The sequence below is a fragment of the Hydractinia symbiolongicarpus genome, chromosome 1, assembly GCF_029227915.1.
Source record: "Hydractinia symbiolongicarpus strain clone_291-10 chromosome 1, HSymV2.1, whole genome shotgun sequence".
Lineage (NCBI taxonomy): Eukaryota > Metazoa > Cnidaria > Hydrozoa > Anthoathecata > Hydractiniidae > Hydractinia > Hydractinia symbiolongicarpus.
This window is the reverse complement of record NC_079875.1, coordinates 7123447-7141083: the sequence shown is the minus strand read 5'-3', so window position 1 is coordinate 7141083 and position 17637 is coordinate 7123447. Positions and strand designations below refer to the sequence as shown.

The window sequence follows — 17637 nt, the reverse complement described above, 5'->3', positions numbered from 1 at the left end:
GTCTTTTAAGATTTTCTATTGCAGGGGATACTTGCTTGCCAAAAAAACCTTTTTCCTGCTAGCGTTTGCTATAAAGTGGTTACAATTCATTGCGTTTTTAACTTTCAATTATTTATACCCTTAACATTTTTTTTCCTTTTTTCAAATTAATATCTAAAATGGACCATATTAGTTACAAAAAATTATCTGCAAAAAAATATGTGGAATGTTCCTTACAAGGAACGCGCATTTAAACTGGTGACTGTTTTCATTGTTTGCAACGTAGGAACTTAGATTATTTAGTTAGACCATAGAAAATACCAGCATGTCCTTGTTTTTTTGCTTTTTGGACTTTCGAAACCAAGGGTATCGATTGTTACATAACATAAATTTTGCAGATTCTGCGGGAAATAACACAGTTTGTGTAGCAACACTTGACACGCTTGTTGGTGTCTTAAATCAATTGAAAATTACTAAATCTAGTCCTAGAATAGAAATATATAATATAAATATATGACTTGAGACCTAATAAAAAAAACGCTTCTTGGAATTTATAACCCTTAACTGTAGTCAAAAGTGAATATAGTTAGGAAGAAAATACAACTTATAGATTAAATTTGCAAACCATGAGCAATAAACACACTTTCTTTCTTTCAATAATTGCAAAACGTACCTACTTCCCCACCTTCCTCTACAATTGAAAACAAAATTAATGGAACACCTTCCAAAATTCTCTTTTCTCCAGCGTAAGTTTAAGTCACGATATAGGGATATTGGCGTGTTTCAAGTAATTTGCTATACATGAAACCGACATTGGCAAGAGAAAATGGGGGTAAACGGTCAAGTATCAGCAATTTTGACATATATCAATAGTTTTCTGGGCGTTTCATTTTAGCTGTAACAGAGATGCTACCATATATACAATTACGGATACACAAATTAGTGAAGTAAAACTTAAGTTTAAGAGGACGGACTTATGCGAAAATGTAAAGTACTATTTTATAGCAAGTTACCAATACATTTAAATTTTCTTCGCTTTGACTGCATGGACTCGAGGTGTTCGAAGTAAGTGTCTTTAAAAGGAGTGAATAAGTAATGTGCAAGACCAATTTCTTAATTTAGTCATCATCACCACCACCTATATCGAATGAACCAACACTAAAATCACAAGAGCCTGTCTCACAATCACCGCACGAACCGGTGTCACAATTAGCATTGCCACATTCACAACCCGGATTCCATGTACAAAGGTCGCACTCCAGATCTTCACAGTCTGCTGAAAAACATGCCTTCTTTCTTGATTTCTTCGAAAATACTAATGCACAACTTACGATACCGACAAATACCCAAAAAAGGATCATTATAAAATAAACAAATTGAAAAAATCCGTTATTACATCTGCTGATTGGTTCATTTTTTGTTTCCTTCCAATCGTTATAGTTGCTAAATATCCAATGAGATGCAATGCAATGCCATACGAATGTAGTTAGAAGCAATAAGAACAAAAAGCCGATCAACAGGAAACGTATGATTTTGTTCTTTATTTTTAATTTCTTCAGGACTGATAGAATTATAGCCACTGTGTATACACCTAACGTTAATGCTCCACTAATGATTACACATTTTGGCACCCATGGTTCCAATGCGCATTGGTTGTAATACTTGTGGCCTGTAAAAAATTATGGTTATAGTTACAACACACGATGTCAGATTTAAAGTTGTTTTATTGGCACACAAAAATTTAAAATTTATGGTCTAGGAATATGTAGCTAGAGTGTTTACTAGCTAGAGTCTCTAGCTAGTAAGTACTCTAGCCACATTCAGTAGAGTAGTGTAGCTAGAGTATACTTACCTAATATTATTAATGCAATTGGGATTGCAGGGGTCAGTACGATACCAGCCCATAACGTCAATTTCCCTATGAACCACAATAGTAGAAAGTAACTTTTTTTATCTTAATATTGTGGTCATTCATCAAAATTTTGGAAATCGGCGTAGAAACATTCTTTTTAGAAAGACACTTTATAGAGTAAAAGTTTTGCACTTTTTGAACCCACCTGTTTATGAAGGCAGATAATATTGAATCGCAGAAAATATTGACTAAGATATAATCGGAAATTACTGGCGAATATTAACCGGGCTAATATATAAGCTTTAAGTAAAATATTTAGACTGAAGCTAACATTAAACCATTTCAAACATGTATCAATTAAAAAATATATATATTTATATATTTTTTTATTAAAATTAGTGCTTATTTAAAAAAATAAAAAATACACACCCATTTTGTTACTTAAACGATTTAATTTTTATCAAGTCTTGTTAATATTTATTACTACTACACGTTTGAACTTTGACATTTTCTTGTAAGTTGTTATGTATTGATGTTTTCTTGCGATTTTTGATGTATTGACGTTTTTTTGTAACTTGTTATGTATTCTTAATGTGGAGTTGTTTTTTTATAACACGTTAAGTATTACTTTGGAAATAAAAAAACTGTTTTGTATAAACACTACACAAAACGTGAATGATTTACAAAGAGAATACATTAACTGAGATTTGTGGTTTCTAAAGGACAATTAAACGATTAAATAATAAACTACTCCATGACAAAGACATACAAGACATGGTTTCCATCAGATTGAGATTTTAGAGTTTCTTAGCAGAATTAGGAACCATCTTTACTATATTATCACGATGGGAAAAATTATATAAAGTTCTAAAACATGCCAAACACGAAGCGACTTTAAATTTCGCGAGTCGTAACGTAATGCGGGGTCCAGGGGGTCTAGGATTTAATATTGATACCTAAATGTAATCAAAAAGGTGCCAAGATAAGCGATGAATCTATCAAAGTAGCCTTCTCTTTTAAGCAATTTTTGTATGTTTGCAACTAAGAACAGAGGGTCCAAAGTCCAACTTGCCCCGCTGCAATAGAAAATAAAGATAGTATCTGGTATCGTGTGTTCTTGCTTGTTACAATTGGGCAGCCCATTATCAACGTTCCTCGATAAGTTTTGGATGGATATGTTGCCTAACACAACACTGTTTTTCAATAAAACTTCAAATTGTAAATAAGAGTCCCACCCACAAGTCTGTCTCCTCAAGAAAAAAATAAAACCCTAAACTTTTCCCGTTTAACGAATTCATAGTTCACGTAGTGGCATTCGACTTGTAATCATAAGGTTTCAGGTTCGTTTCCCCACACAAGCACACTTTAATTGCAGTGTTGTCAGCCCATATGGTGCCATCTATTAGGTGCTAACCGGCTTGTGTAGCAAGCAAGCAAGTCAGAGCAATTCTATACATTTCTCTTGCGGTAATGTAACATAGTTACAGTCGGAGGGGAGGAAGAGCCAACAGTTAGGATGGAACCCCCAAGGATGTTAAAACTTACCGTTACTTAATTACTTCCTTTCTAGTTTGTGCAGCTTTTTTTTGGAGAAACAAATTAAAACAACTACAGTGTTACAGTCCGTTGTAAGAAAAAATACGACACTATCTTCAAATGTTCAATCTTTTTGTTCATGGTGGTAAAACTAGGATTTATTTCCACCTCTATGGTTTGCCAGTTTTATGTTGAATAGTACACACAGTATTTAAACCTGTGTTTCGTTAGTTTATACATTCTTTCCATGTGCATCTATTTTATACTTTATCTATACCATATATATCCATACTATATTGTCTCTAGATTCAGGAATATAGTAACTATAATGGGGGAAAGTGAAAAGAAAACACTAATCAGTTTTTTTAAATAGCAGTAACGACAGTAAGACTTTAGGGTCCATTGTGATAACTAAATTATTCTCAGAAAGTTTATCTGCTCGTTGAGAAGACCCCTGAAGAATATTGGTCACAATTTGTCACCTAAGTTTTAAAGACTGTTTCCTAAAGTAAAATTACCAGGTAACTTTGAAGGGTAGCAAACATTTGATTTTAAGTTCTACATAAAAGTTTAATATATAAAGTAGATGAATCTAAACTGTCAATTTAAAGTCAGTGATGGCATCTTCCCATTCGATTTTCAATGTAAGTCCTATTTTTTATGTAAATATGCCAGAAAAAATAGTCCATCGTTGGCTAGTTAAAAATCAGAACTCTTTAGGCTTTCAAGATCTGTTTATTTCAAAAGAAATGTTAATTTAATTTATCTTGAATAATAGTATCATAAATATATTATTTGTTTCAATAGAGTTATTGTTATTATCAATTATTATTTTAATTAAAAATTGAAATTAATTGTTCTTCTTATGAGAGAATGTGTATTTCGACTTTCTCATTTCTCTTCTTCTTTTAAATTTAACATTGAGAAATTTCTTCAAAGTTACACAAAAAATAACGAACGAATCGTCGCAAAGGAAAAGATATGTCTCTCTCCAGTTGCAAGCAAGAATTAAATGAGCTATCCAAAGTAGCACGAAGAAATCTACTTCGCTTTCTTTTATTCCTTGTTTTTGTAAATACCTACGTTACGCTTGGTGCATTTTTATTTTTTTATATCGAAGAGTGTTACGATGTGATTCCGGTTTCTTTAACTGAAGCTGAAATTAATCTGAAAGCAATTTGTTTTAACATCACCAACAAACATGCAAATTTAAACAGCTCATTACTGTCTTATGAAAGTGAATTTTGCCAGAGTATATATCACCTGGAAAATCCTACTTGTAAGATGGACCTTTTTGCATTTAGCAGGTGGGCAATGTATACTTCCTCCGTTGCTAGCACCATAGGTAAGTAGTTGTTTTGTTGTTGTTGAAGATGGTGGTTGTTTTTGTATTCTTTTGTGACTTTTTTTCTTCTTATTGTAGGTTATGGAAATGTTGTCACCAGGTCGGATACCGGCAAAATAGTTACTATGATTTACGCCATACCTGGGATTGCATTAACTGCTGGGACATATCTCCCAGCAGCCCGTGGATTGATTGCTATGACAAAATACTTTTTAATTGTATTTGAAATCAGCTTTCTAAAAAGAAAAAATATCAAGCTGTTTCCCATAAAAGTCTTTGTTATCCAAACATGTCTTGCCATCTTACTAATGTTGTGGTGTAGTTTACTAAGCACTTTAAAACAATTAGAGGGATTCTCGTTACTAAACTCGATCTATTTTTCATTTATATCTCTTACAACCATTGGTTTTGGCGACTATTATTATAAGTATGAAAGGTATATTAAACAGCCGTGGTTGTTTTTCCCTGCAATGCTTTCATTCTTCTCCGGCATGGGTATGTTTGCTTCAGTAGTCTCAAGTCTTGGTGATGTGTTGTCAAGTTATTCCACTAATGAAAAGAAGAAAAGAAAGTACACTGTCACTAATGAACATGCAACGAATTAGATGAAGATGAATCAGTTTTATTTTTATGTGATCCTTAAGTGCAAACTTGTATTATGGTAAAATATTATAATTCGGATCGATTTATGTATATATTCACAACAGTGTCTGGCGTAGAGTGTGTCTAGATATAACATTGACTCCAAAGAGTAACACAATTTTTATTTAGTCAAAACAATCATATATTTTTTCTGTATAACTGCAGGTGTTAAGCATGTTTACAAACATCACTATTTAAACCAGGCGTAGAACAATAATATCTCGTGCCCATAGTACTTTTCTTAACGGTTTAAAAGCCGAGAAAGGACGTGTTAATTTTTATTAAGTTACGAGGCAGGATGTCGATGCTTTTTTGACGTCAGTGCATTTAATAAGAATAATAAATCTATTGCATTGAAGTTATAACGTTAAGGCTAAAACATTTTATTTTTCAACGCGCAGGCACCTAGGGAGCACCTGTGACCAAATTAGGTAAGTTTCCAAAACCTGAGTTACCCAATCTGTTTCGGAATGAGCGGGTTGCTTAGATCATCAAAAACCATTTAAATAGCAATATCTCTTCAATCGTTCAGCAAAAGTATATATGATTCTATGTATTTCCTTGATTGATATTCAAGTTCTATGCAATAACCGTAACTGTGAAACATTTTTTTACAAAAAAAACCTTTGGTAGTTCGACCTTAAATCTCCATGGCTCCTTAACCGTTTGTCAAGAGCACTCAATCCTATTTATTATTTCATTAATAATTTAAAGCTCTACAGAATAAAGTCAATGAGTGAATGGATTTCTAAAAAAAAAATACTTTTCGGTAACAACGGGTCATTGCTGACTTCAGCGAAATTCAAACAACGGATATTTTCTATCTTTCTTCTGCCTAGGTGGATTTTTTAACAGGTCTTATTGACTAGTCCTTTATGTTAATAGGAAATATCTTTATTTTCCCCCTGATTTACCCGAAAAAGTTATATCTTATTCATTAATTTTCCTGACGTGACGGCACGGCATCGATACACTAACTGAACGTCGATATATTTACTAACTGAGTCAAGTCATTACATTTTAATTATAACTATGAGGTCAAATAACTTGGAAAAGATGTGATGACGTGAGTTATTCTCATCGTGCAGGTAACCAGAGACTACCTGAGATAAAATGGGCCAATTTCCCAAAAGCCATCTGTTTCTTCACAAACAGAATGATGTCATCGAAAATTCCTCTAAAACCGGTCATCGAAAGAACATGGTCTTATATATTTTCTTAAATAGCGTTTTAAGCTCTTTGCAACGAAAGTAACTGTAAAAAAAATCTAAGGAGAATTCAGTACATTTGAGGGTCTTTGCTGACATCATCCAAACTTATTGAAATCATCAAAATTTAAACAGCGTTCATTCTCGTTTTTTCATTTGCCTAAGTGGATTTTCCAACGGGCTTATTGACTATTCTTGTATAACAATACGATGCGTCTGTGTCACTTATGGTAGATGTGTTCATTGTTCTTTGAAGTCGCTAGAAATGCATGTCTTATATGCTAATCGGCAAATAACATTAATTTAACGTCAACTTTTAAGACAAATTACTTGGAAACGGTTGAAAATAGTTTTAACTCCCGCGTGAGTAAATAGAGACCATCTAGGATCAATCTAGGACCGTTTCAGAAAAGAGGATTGATAATGTCTTTACAAGATCTTTAAAACCCAATATCTCTGAAACCGTTGGTCAAAAAGGTATTATGTTATACATTTTCATGACTAATATTTTAAGCTCTACACAATAAGGGCAACGAGTAAGTAAATTTTCAAACAATTATTTTTGCACATCAGTGAGTTTTTGCTGACCTCAGCAAAAACCTTAAACCTTAATATTTCCTTAACCGTTCATAGAAAGCACATAATTCCAAACATTATTTTATCATAAGTTTAAGTGTTATCCAATGAAAGTAATTGCTAATTAAACCCTAAAAACATTTTTATAACCAATTTTTTGTTGTTGTCTAAGCTCTACACTAAGACGGAACATATTTGTGCACTGACAGGCTATTGTTGACGTCATGAAAATTCAAATGACGGATTTTTTCCCATTGTTTCTCTGCTTAAGTGGATTTTTCGAAAACTTATATACTGGTCTATACAATGATACGAAAACTTGTTTCTGTCTGTAACTTTTGCAAAGTGGATTTTATTGTCCACAATTTTTCGTAATTCCCCCTTATTATTGATAACACGAGAGTATTCGTTAGCTCGAGGCATAATCCACGCGTTCGTCTATCGTGCATATTCCGTCGGATATTTGCTGATTCGTGTATCTTTAGCAAAAAGTATTATTATAGATAATATTATCGGCACTGTTCAATGTACTCTTGGTTTGTTTCAAAATTAAAGTTATTGAAACTTGCAGCTCAAAGTGGCCACTCATTTTAAGAAAGTAATTCCGAACAGTTCCGGAAGTTTATAGACTACTAGCCTTGTGGCAGAATATTAGCTTTCAACGCGGAAAATAACGTGTAGGCTATCCAGGATAAATAATTTTAAATAAATCTATTAATGTATTCGCCAAAAAGAAACTTTACTGAGAATAACGAATATAAATAGTTTCTATAACCTGAAAACCCTGGACAGAAGAGATTGGGGAAAGGACCGGGAATTTCCAAGGACAAACAAATAAGAACTCCGTTTCCATCTTAGTAACAGGCACTCCGAACTTTTCAGTCATCTTAGTTTCTTTAGTTAAATCAAAAATCATAAAAAGGTATCAATTTTTGCTGACGTTACCATTTCCAATTCCATCATATTTTCGTGTGTTAAGGTGGATTGTTCTACGATACGGAAATTGTGGAAAGTACAGCTATCGCATTTTCGAAGTAGGCTACTCGGTCTCACCCCTGTCAAAGTAGAAATTGCGAAACACTAGCCAAGTGATGCTGTTTAGCTATTTCGAGAAATAGGTAAAAATCCGAAAATTTCTCTTATGTTAATTCTGGGGCTGTAGAACTAAAAGTACTGAGCTAAACAAAAACCATATTTCGAATAATTATCCTTCATTTTCTTTGCAACTAGAATTTTCAAAATTTTCAGTAGCATATTCCATTTCAAGGAGTTTACAGTCGAGTAGTGGCCACCTGTAATTACAATATAACAATACGTTGTCCTTCCAGATAATCTAAATCTCAAGGTTAAAGAAACGGGTGTTTCCTGCAATTCTCGTCTTTAGGACTCGAATTTTCCCCATTTTTTTTTTTTTTTTAATCTCAAGAACGGCGAAAAAAACGACTAAAAAGAACATTTCAGTCAAACGAATACGAATTATATTTCACAGAGGTAGCAGCAGTAATGCAGCAAAGAATAAACACCTGTAGTATTGTGGTCAACTAAACCATCCACATAAATTATATAAAGTAGGGTTGAAATTACTATCTTTTATCTATGAGCCTTCGTAATGCTGAAGTAAAGCCTAAGCTGGTCTATCCATAACATCAGAAATCGATTGTCATGCTCCTCTTCTTTGTGTATACAAAACTTCCGGCGCCTGACAAATATGAGTTTTTACTCGGAAAACAGTGTGCATATATTATTTCTCAGTCATAATTATCATAAATTACAAGCGTCAATGTGATTAGCGTGTGCCAGATCTTTATTTTAATAACAAGGATTGCTTTGATGAGATACGATGTGTGTGTTGTGTCAGCGTCGTAAATAAAAGCGGATGAAAAGATATGTTAAAGAAAGCTTAAGTATATAGAAACACCTTCGGCGAAATAAAGTTTTAGTAAGTTCTTGTTTTTATAACTATGTTTTTGTCGACTTTATTTTATGTGATTTTATGCTTTAGCAGGGAACTTTTGATAAAAGATTATTGTCCTGTTTTAGATAGGTTTTAGGTTTTGTAACTTGACTTTTTTGCAGTCTGGTTGTATTCAAATTGAAACGACTTCTTTCGGATGTGAGTACATTTAAAAAAAAAAAAAAAAAAAAACATTTGCAAAATTCAAAATCTCTTTAATAATAGCCGTATTTTGTCTGTCTCTGCGCGGACCCCCCGCTGAGTTAGAAAATGATGTTACGGAAACACGAATATCAAATGCGATATATTTTTATCCGCTTTGTTGCGACGGGTAAATTTAAAGGACGGGCGAACCCGTGGATTTTTCCACGGGCAACGACTAGTCTATATTATAATCCCCGTATACGTCTGACCGTCCGTCTGTCTGTCACGCAAAATGGTAGCTTAACTGCGCAGGTAGCGAGACGCACGCAATGCGGTATAAAAAAGACGGGCGAACCCGTGGATTTTTCCACGGGCTAACGACTAGTAAGTTAAAATTTTATACGCCTAAATTTTCCATAGTGAATATTGTGTGTATAATCACAGCTTTTAGCACAAATTTCTTTCAAAATAATTACAGCACTCTTGACATTTTGTCAAAACATCTTGAGGCATAATTACTTGCTGAAAAATACTTTTATGTCTTTTATGTGATTATCATTAGCACAAAATCTCTCAAGGATAGCCTAAGAAGAGATATGTCATGAAAATATGTCATATTTCACTAGTGAAATATGACCGCATAAACTTTTTAGCTGTCTCAAGCAAAAAACCGTTTAAAATGCTACACCATGTTTACATAAGAAAACTATATTTCGAAGAAATTTTAGAATTGTTTAATTCTTTTTTATTTAAAATATGATAAAAAATGTTCTGGTCTTCTGAAAAGAAACAAAACAAGTAATTATGTATTTCATGGGCACAAGGTTATGATGTAATGTTCTTAATTTGCACTTATATTTTGGAATGTGAAAAACCTTAAATATAGTTTGTTTTTCCATATGTTTATGTTTGTTGACTTGATGTAATATAGCTAGTAGGAATGAACACACAGCCAGGAAAACACAAGTATATAGTTGCGAAATAAAGCATCTCAAAAACATCTTACAATAATGTGAAACAATATCACATCGAAAAATTACACAAAGAAACGAAAAGTGGATTCAAATAGTTCGTTTAATTATTAGTATAATTATTCTCGTTGTCTCGTTGTTAAAAGAAGATATATTTATACAGAAAAATAATTAAGAATGTAATAGCCTTAAACTGATGCCTAAATACTAATTTGCACTTGGTTCTTTCTAACTGTAGAGAAATCTAAGACTTAACCCTAGTAGAAGTTGCCCACCTTACAGTTAATAAATATGCTGACCTTAAAGTAAACCTCAATTTCAATTGGGATGTACACATTTACGTCAGCTCATTACCTCAACACAAAGTTTTCCAGCTTAACAACTAACTCAAATAGTTTTTGGATAATCAAACTTAAAAATGAAAGTTGCATTTTTGTAAAACTGTTTTTCTTATATTACCAGAGGGTTTAACCTAATACCTAAGCCACATGCAGCTGTAAAAACTTAATTTATTGCATAAAAATGACAAAACTAATGATTTTAGAATCAAGTTGTCGATATCAAGCTGCAAACTGGTACCAACAACGTGTTAAATGGCGCGAAACTATACGTAATACTCGCTATGACAACGCTAAGCTGTACTGAAGCAGCAATGGAGTGTGGTACAAGCTAAAGGCACACCATGACAACAAAAAATTCTATTGATTGGGAAGATCTTATTCAAAATCTAAAATTTTTGAATAAGATCTGTTGGTTTCAAATAAATGTCAGAATGCCCATATACATTTCTAAAAATTAACAACAATGATTTAAGGTTACTTTTAATTACATCGATTATGAAATACTTTTTAAGAGAATTTTATACTAAAGAAGATATGGTTGACTATGTGTTGACTAACGTTTCATTAAATTCCATTGATTATGACATAATCATAAGAAGAATTTTTAAATATTTCAAATAAGATTTTAATGACTGCGTTGGAAATTTAGATCTTATGTAAATGATAAAAGTTATAACGCTGGGATGATATTTAAGGTAAAAATCGATTTATAGAACAAGCTTCAAACTATATTTTGTAATTCGATTAATCCAGTCAGTATAGTCTTTACAGGCGTAAGCGGGGGATAAATAACTTCTAGCATCTACTGCAATCCTATTTGGGAGTTATTGTTTTAAAAAGTAGTAGCGATGGTGGGTGTAGAATAGAAACATCACATTTGCCGTAACATTGTGGTATTATATTAAAAATAGCATTTTATGACCTGCATACTACAAATCTAATTTGAGTGTCATTTAAACTCACGTTTTTACTATTTTTAACTACACCAATGTATCCTATATCTCTTTAGGCATATTGAAAAACACATCAATCACAATGGCTTTGTCTGGAGCAACTGCGGCCCAACTTTCTTCGTTATTGGAATGTAAGATCTGCTTAGAAACGTATCATAATCCAAAGCAGCTATACTGTGGGCATACGTATTGTCAAAATTGTTTAGATGACCTAGCCATATTTAACGAAGACGGAAGTGCTGAAATACACTGTCCATTAAGATGTCCCATGAAAACTAAACTAGATCCACACGAAACAACATCATCGCTAATGACAACATATGTATTGAATGACATTCTGAATGAACTGTAAGTACGTTTTTCTACATTCTAATAAACAAAATTAAGTTTAAAACATAAGAAGACAACACTCATATGTATGTCTTCTAACAGTGTATACAACACTTAAACTGGCTATCATATTTTTTATTTCATTTATGTGAGCTCTCAAAGAGATTATTTAGCTCTTTGAAGATAGGAGAATGATAAATACTGAAAATTAATAGTTTTACTTACCATACATTTCCGAAAAGAAGAGTAACTTTAGAAAAGACTTCAAATATAACAAATTGTAGAATTAAAACGGATAGTTTTGATTTTGCAGGTCAAATGTTGAAAAAGTTAATTCGCAATGTCAGCAAAGCAAAGAATGCAAGCGAATTGTCGGCCACTCTTGTACAACGTGCGGTGCAAAGATTTGTAACAAATGTCAAATAATTCATTCTTGCACCAACAAATCGTTTACCAATGTTACTTTTAATGAAAAATTGAAAGAAATGCAACCATTGTGTGAGGAACATAACTTCCTTGGAAGATTTGTTTGTATTGACTGTGACAATAAGTTTACATGCGTATACTGTATACACAGAAGCCATAAGAATCACGAAAGAAAATCAGTTGCTGAATTTGGCGAAGAAGCAAGGAATTTAATTCAGTCCTTCCTAGCATCGTTTGATGAAACAAAAGTGGTAATGGAGAACTTGACAAAACAATATTATGGATCTTTAAATAATCTCAATAGTAGCAGAGAAGCATTTGTTCGTGAATTGAAAGTCAGAAAGTTGAAAAGAATAGAAGATTATCTGAAAATACTAAACACGGAAGAGGAAAATCTGCTGCTAAGATTTGATCAAAAGATGGAAGAATTTAAATATGAAATAATTTTAAGTGGACACTGCACTAGAATACCGGAATTTTTAAAAGACATAAAAGAACTTAACTTAAAATATCACTTTGAATTAGTTGCCAAGAAGTTGGAAATTGAAAGAAAACTTCGCAGTCTATCTTCTTTACCAAGAGTTATCCCAAGTTATAATATGCATTTTGCATCCTTAAATGAACAAGATTGTTTGAAAAACCCATTGGGTGAACTAAAAATCTCTGTCAGTGATGTAAACTTTGTAAATCCTTACAAATGTTCTGTTTACAAAAGTACAATGGATAAAATTGAAAAACTACCTAACCATGCACAATTAGAAAGTAATTTGAAAAATTTACTTGGGGAAATGAAAGGTATTTTTATGTTGATTTATTTTATTTCCTTAAAATTCTACTTAAGCCACGTAAACATCTTAAATGTGTTTTATAGGTTACAAAGAATCAATTGGAAAAGTAAATTTTGGTTGTTTGAAAAAGCCAACAAGGTTAGCTCATCTAATGTAAATTCTTGCTAAAACGTATTTTTCTCTTCTTTATATTTGCAAATTATGAAAAGTCCAATTTCAGAATGTGAAAATTTTTTTCCTCTGAAGAAATCGCTTGAAAGTACAGAGGAAAGCTATCACAACTGATTTGAAGTGTTTACAAAAGTAAAAAAATGTTTAATGTATTTATCCCTTCATGCAGCATGGCTTAATATAACTTACATTCGTAGATCTATTTTGGATTCTTATTGTATTGACTTCAACTTATTATAAAAGATGTTTGTTTGTTTCATTACTTTTGAAAATTCATTGAATAAATTTTTTTGCATGTCAAAATATATTTTCCGCCAAATCAAGTAATTTACTAAACGTGCGCAGCACGGTTTAGCTGTAGCGCTATGCCTGTCGGGTTGATTGAAATGCAATTTCACAAAGCTGATTAGAAAGAATAGTAAGCATCTACACATCATTTTACCTTAAAACGCTAGTAATAGAATTTGGACTAAAATACAAGAAAGGAGACAGAAAAACCAAGTCCAAATTAAAGCGGGTGAAAATGTTTATCTCGCTATTTATGTGGAAGGCTGCAGTGGAAATATGTAAGGGGACTAATCACGGATTGGATGGAAAAAAGCTCTTCGCTAACAATCAAACAAGGCAGTGAATTTCTCAAGAACTACACAAACAAAGTAGCATTAGTCTCACGCATGTAGGAACAACATTTATGGAAATGTTTGGTCACTACTAATTCTCCTACTATCTACAATCGTTACCCTTCCTTTTCTGTCACAAATTCTAGTAATGAAATGTGTTTTAAAACATACTGCACTAAAACAAGGTGGCTTAAACTCAATTTGGAAAGCTCAATTTGCATGATTATTAAAGTCGTAAAAGAAGTTATCTGTATGGATTTTTGTTTTAGAGATGTAAAGTCGAAAAGAGAATCGCTGAATACAAAGTCTTACATATTTGTGGGTAAGCTTTTTGATTTGTTTAACCTTTTGAGCTGGTTTCAATATGTGCCACCTACGAAACGGCCAATTTCTTATGAGAGTTGAGTAGCTCAGAGTTCTTCTACTGCTAGAAGAACTCTTAAGAAGCCAGAATGCAAGGTTGTCGGCACATAATTTTTCAGTCAACGCAAAAAAATAGGTTAAAGCACTGGACACACTTAAACCTCTTAACTGTTTGCCTCTAAATTAAAGCGTTATTTGGGGACAGTATTCATTTCTGCTCTTCGCCACGTAGTTATGCTTTGTGTCGCTTCATATTAGTCTTTGTAGCATGGTTTTCATTGTCGTGGTATAATACACTAAAGATAGCACACCACAACGAAAACTACGACACATGGTTTTCGTTGTGGTGTTGTATTATTCTTTACGGCGTAGCTTTTGTTGCATCGTAGGATTCGTGGCGTATTATTCTTTATTATGTAGTTTCACTTTTCGTCGAGTCGTATAACTCTTTGTATTATGTTCGTTGCATTGTACTTCCCTTCATGCTCTTTTGCATGGAATAACTAACTTTGTGAGCTAATTTCAAGAAATCGCCACAAGAGCCCTACAAGTGTGAGTTGGAGCCAAAAGTTTTGTCCAGTCTAGCGAAATTGGGTGGGATTAAAGCACAAGGTCTAAGTGAGATATTGAACCTAAATTAATGATAAATATATAGCTGGACTTGCGTGTCCAACATATGCATTATAAGTTATTACAATATCCCTGAGATAGTTAGCTACACGGTCTTTTATAAAAGAAACATAAATATTGCGTTCAGGCTCAGTGTGTCTTAATTTCTCTTAATTTGAGCCTGAAATGTTTCTTAAATGTTTCTAAAAATATTGTTTAGATTAACCCTATTCACCCCATGTTGAGCAAATGTGCACAACATTTTTTTGGAAAGGCAATATATCTTAAATACTTGTCGGATTGTTCCTTGATTGATGATTGAAATAACAGTACATAAAAGTACAAAACAAAAATGTATTGGTTTCTGGGCGGTTCCAATAAGGGTGTTGTCGTTGTTGGGCAGGAAAAATCTAGTGCACCTTCAGGGGTTGTGACTATTTTGCGAAACACTTGACCATTCTCTTGTACATATATTATTCCTCCATTTTAAGGACTTGGAAAAGAGAAAAATGTTATTTTCTCCAAATTATGGATATTTTTTGAAAAAATGATGTGGTTAGCCAAAATACGTACATTCACCTTCAGAAGAATTTTTTGTCTGAATAGGAGAAGATAATCAGATTGCAAAGCCGTTGTACCTAACTGTAAACTGTATTTAGAAGAAATTTTTAGCATGGGTAAATAGGATCAACTCATCTTGGAAGCTTAACTCATTTCTCGTGCAACTTTTCGACTTGAGAAAGCATTATTATGGCAGCATCTTTTATTTGTTTGCAGATGTTTAGATTGCTTTTAAGCTATTATTTTGACAAAAATGTTCCTTGTGTGTTTGATGTTTTTTAAACTATGTTTCTTAACAATTCAGCCTGACAATATTTCTTAATTATTTCCTTAACTTTGCAAAATTTTAGCCTCACCTTCTTATATAAAAAAATACCACAAACAATATATAATCAAAATGCCCGCTTCTACTTCCCTCTGGTGTCTTGTTATGCTCTGCTTAATACAATGAACAGAAACCAGAAAGCTAGCTACTCAGTTAATATTTAACTCACACAAATGTCTGTAAAACGTATAACAATAAAAGTGAAATCACACGACAACAATAATACGTTACGATGAAAACTGTGCGTACGACAAAGAGTATCACAACGAATAGAATCACGACACGTCGAGCACCAAGCATGAATTTTGTCCCTCAAATAACTCCATACTAAATAACAAAAGCCGATAGTTTGTGTGATTTTTGTGATTAAATTTAATAGTTTATCTTTTATTATTTATTTTGCCACTACTTAAATTACCTTAAAACAATACAATAAACTTATGGGTGCTACTTATGACGTTTTAAAAAAAAAATGAAGTGTCACTAAATATGTAGTTTTTGTTTTTTATTACATTGATCTTGATGGATTAATTATTACTTAATCTAGAACTTGAAAAAATGATTAAAGATGAAGATATTGGAACATTAAGTTCAATTCTTATCAACAATACAAATATCGTTACAATAAGAAATCGTTATAAAAATACACTGTTGATGAGAGCTGCAAGTTACAACAAACCATCAATAGTGAAAGTTTTGATAGATGCTGGTAGTGATGTGTATGCTACGGAAATCAATACATGGAATGCATATCACATCAGTGCAAGTTGTGGTCATCATAATGTTTTAAAAGTTCTAATTAATCATGACGTCACAAATATTAACTACATCGACTTTGACGCCACGAAAAAAAACACGCCATTACATGAGGCATCTAGAAACGGTCACATTGAATGTGTTAAATTGCTGTTATCGATACCAGGCATTGATGTGAACATACGAAACAGACGTAAGGAAACAGCTTATGATCTTGCTAAAAATGACCCTACTAAGCGTTTATTTAAGTAACATAAAAAATTGAAAGTTCAGAAAATCATTCCAAAGAACTGTTTTTACTGTGCAATAAAAAACTGCTTCGGAATCACCTAGATTTTTATCATTTTGGTTACTTTTAACGCTAAATTACATTTTCATAACGTTTTGTCGAATTTTCACATAAATTCTACATATCGCGAGGTTAGAATTTTTTTTTCTTATTTTTATCACAAGTTTAAGTATGCTAATGATTAAGTTTAATTTTATTGAGACATAAAAGGTAATAGTCCAACCTCGCCCGCAGTTCCATATGCTTCTAAACAGTGCTGCGCTTTTTGATAATTCCTTTCGAAATTATCATTCGTTTTATAGCTGTAATGACGTAATTATATTAATATCCTGTTTAAAAATAATACAAAATAAGAACCATATCCAATTCAGATGGGAAGTGGAGCATCAAATTTGTAGGACGTTGTTGTTTATGCGATGTCTTTTATCAATGCGTGCATTTTGCATTATCCTTTGCATTTACGTTACTACTTAATAATATACATAATATGATTGTAATTGCGTATTTCTTTGAACCAATATACAACCGAATCGGTGTTTTTCCATTGGCCGACTTTAGTGGATTCCAAACTTTTCTTGTTGCTTTTATCTAAAACATATTTGCTAATTTTTCCAAGGTCAGTTTTTGATGAGTTGATTAGACGGCATGAATTTTTGTTTGGAAAATTTTCTTTGTGGTCCTTTATTGCTATATGTATGCTTCAGATTCTTGTATGGTTTCGATTCTGTCATCGATTGACAATCTTTTTTCAATAACTTTACTTTCGTTATTGATACGGTTGGCCTTCTTATTATCAGCTTTTTGTACTCCTTTGTGAAGTTTTCAAAAAGCAATCTTTTGTAGTTGTTGCTGTCCATTATGTAGATGTTACAAGATTTATCTGCAGGGCATATATCTT

The 17637-nt window shown here is 32.6% G+C and overlaps 3 protein-coding genes across 4 annotated transcripts; 2 read left to right on the top strand and 1 right to left on the bottom strand.

The window, feature by feature from the left end:
* Positions 1–845: 845 nt before the first annotated feature.
* LOC130635539 (uncharacterized) lies at positions 846–2429 on the bottom strand. Of its 2 annotated transcripts, XM_057444902.1 has the most exons (3): positions 2261–2429; positions 1832–1897; positions 846–1648 (listed from the first exon to the last, which is right to left on the bottom strand). In XM_057444902.1, the coding sequence occupies exons 1-3, from the start codon at positions 2262–2264 to the stop codon at positions 1098–1100; spliced, it is 621 nt and encodes a 206-aa protein (XP_057300885.1). In that variant the 5' UTR covers positions 2265–2429; the 3' UTR covers positions 846–1097. The 2 variants fall into 2 exon arrangements, with proteins under 2 accessions (XP_057300885.1, XP_057300892.1); XM_057444909.1 differs by lacking the exon at positions 1832–1897.
* A 1827-nt stretch (positions 2430–4256) lies between these two features.
* LOC130654509 (potassium channel subfamily K member 2-like) lies at positions 4257–5579 on the top strand. The gene is made up of 2 exons (XM_057457468.1): positions 4257–4712; positions 4791–5579. Exons 1-2 carry the CDS (start codon positions 4349–4351, stop codon positions 5315–5317), a joined length of 891 nt encoding a protein of 296 aa, XP_057313451.1. The 5' UTR covers positions 4257–4348; the 3' UTR covers positions 5318–5579.
* A 4597-nt stretch (positions 5580–10176) lies between these two features.
* LOC130645427 (E3 ubiquitin-protein ligase TRIM56-like) lies at positions 10177–13626 on the top strand. Its single transcript, XM_057451453.1, has 9 exons — positions 10177–10202; positions 10670–10703; positions 10752–10864; positions 11198–11243; positions 11348–11399; positions 11558–11849; positions 12145–13052; positions 13129–13183; positions 13572–13626. Exons 1-9 carry the CDS (start codon positions 10177–10179, stop codon positions 13624–13626), a joined length of 1581 nt encoding a protein of 526 aa, XP_057307436.1.
* Positions 13627–17637: the final 4011 nt, after the last annotated feature.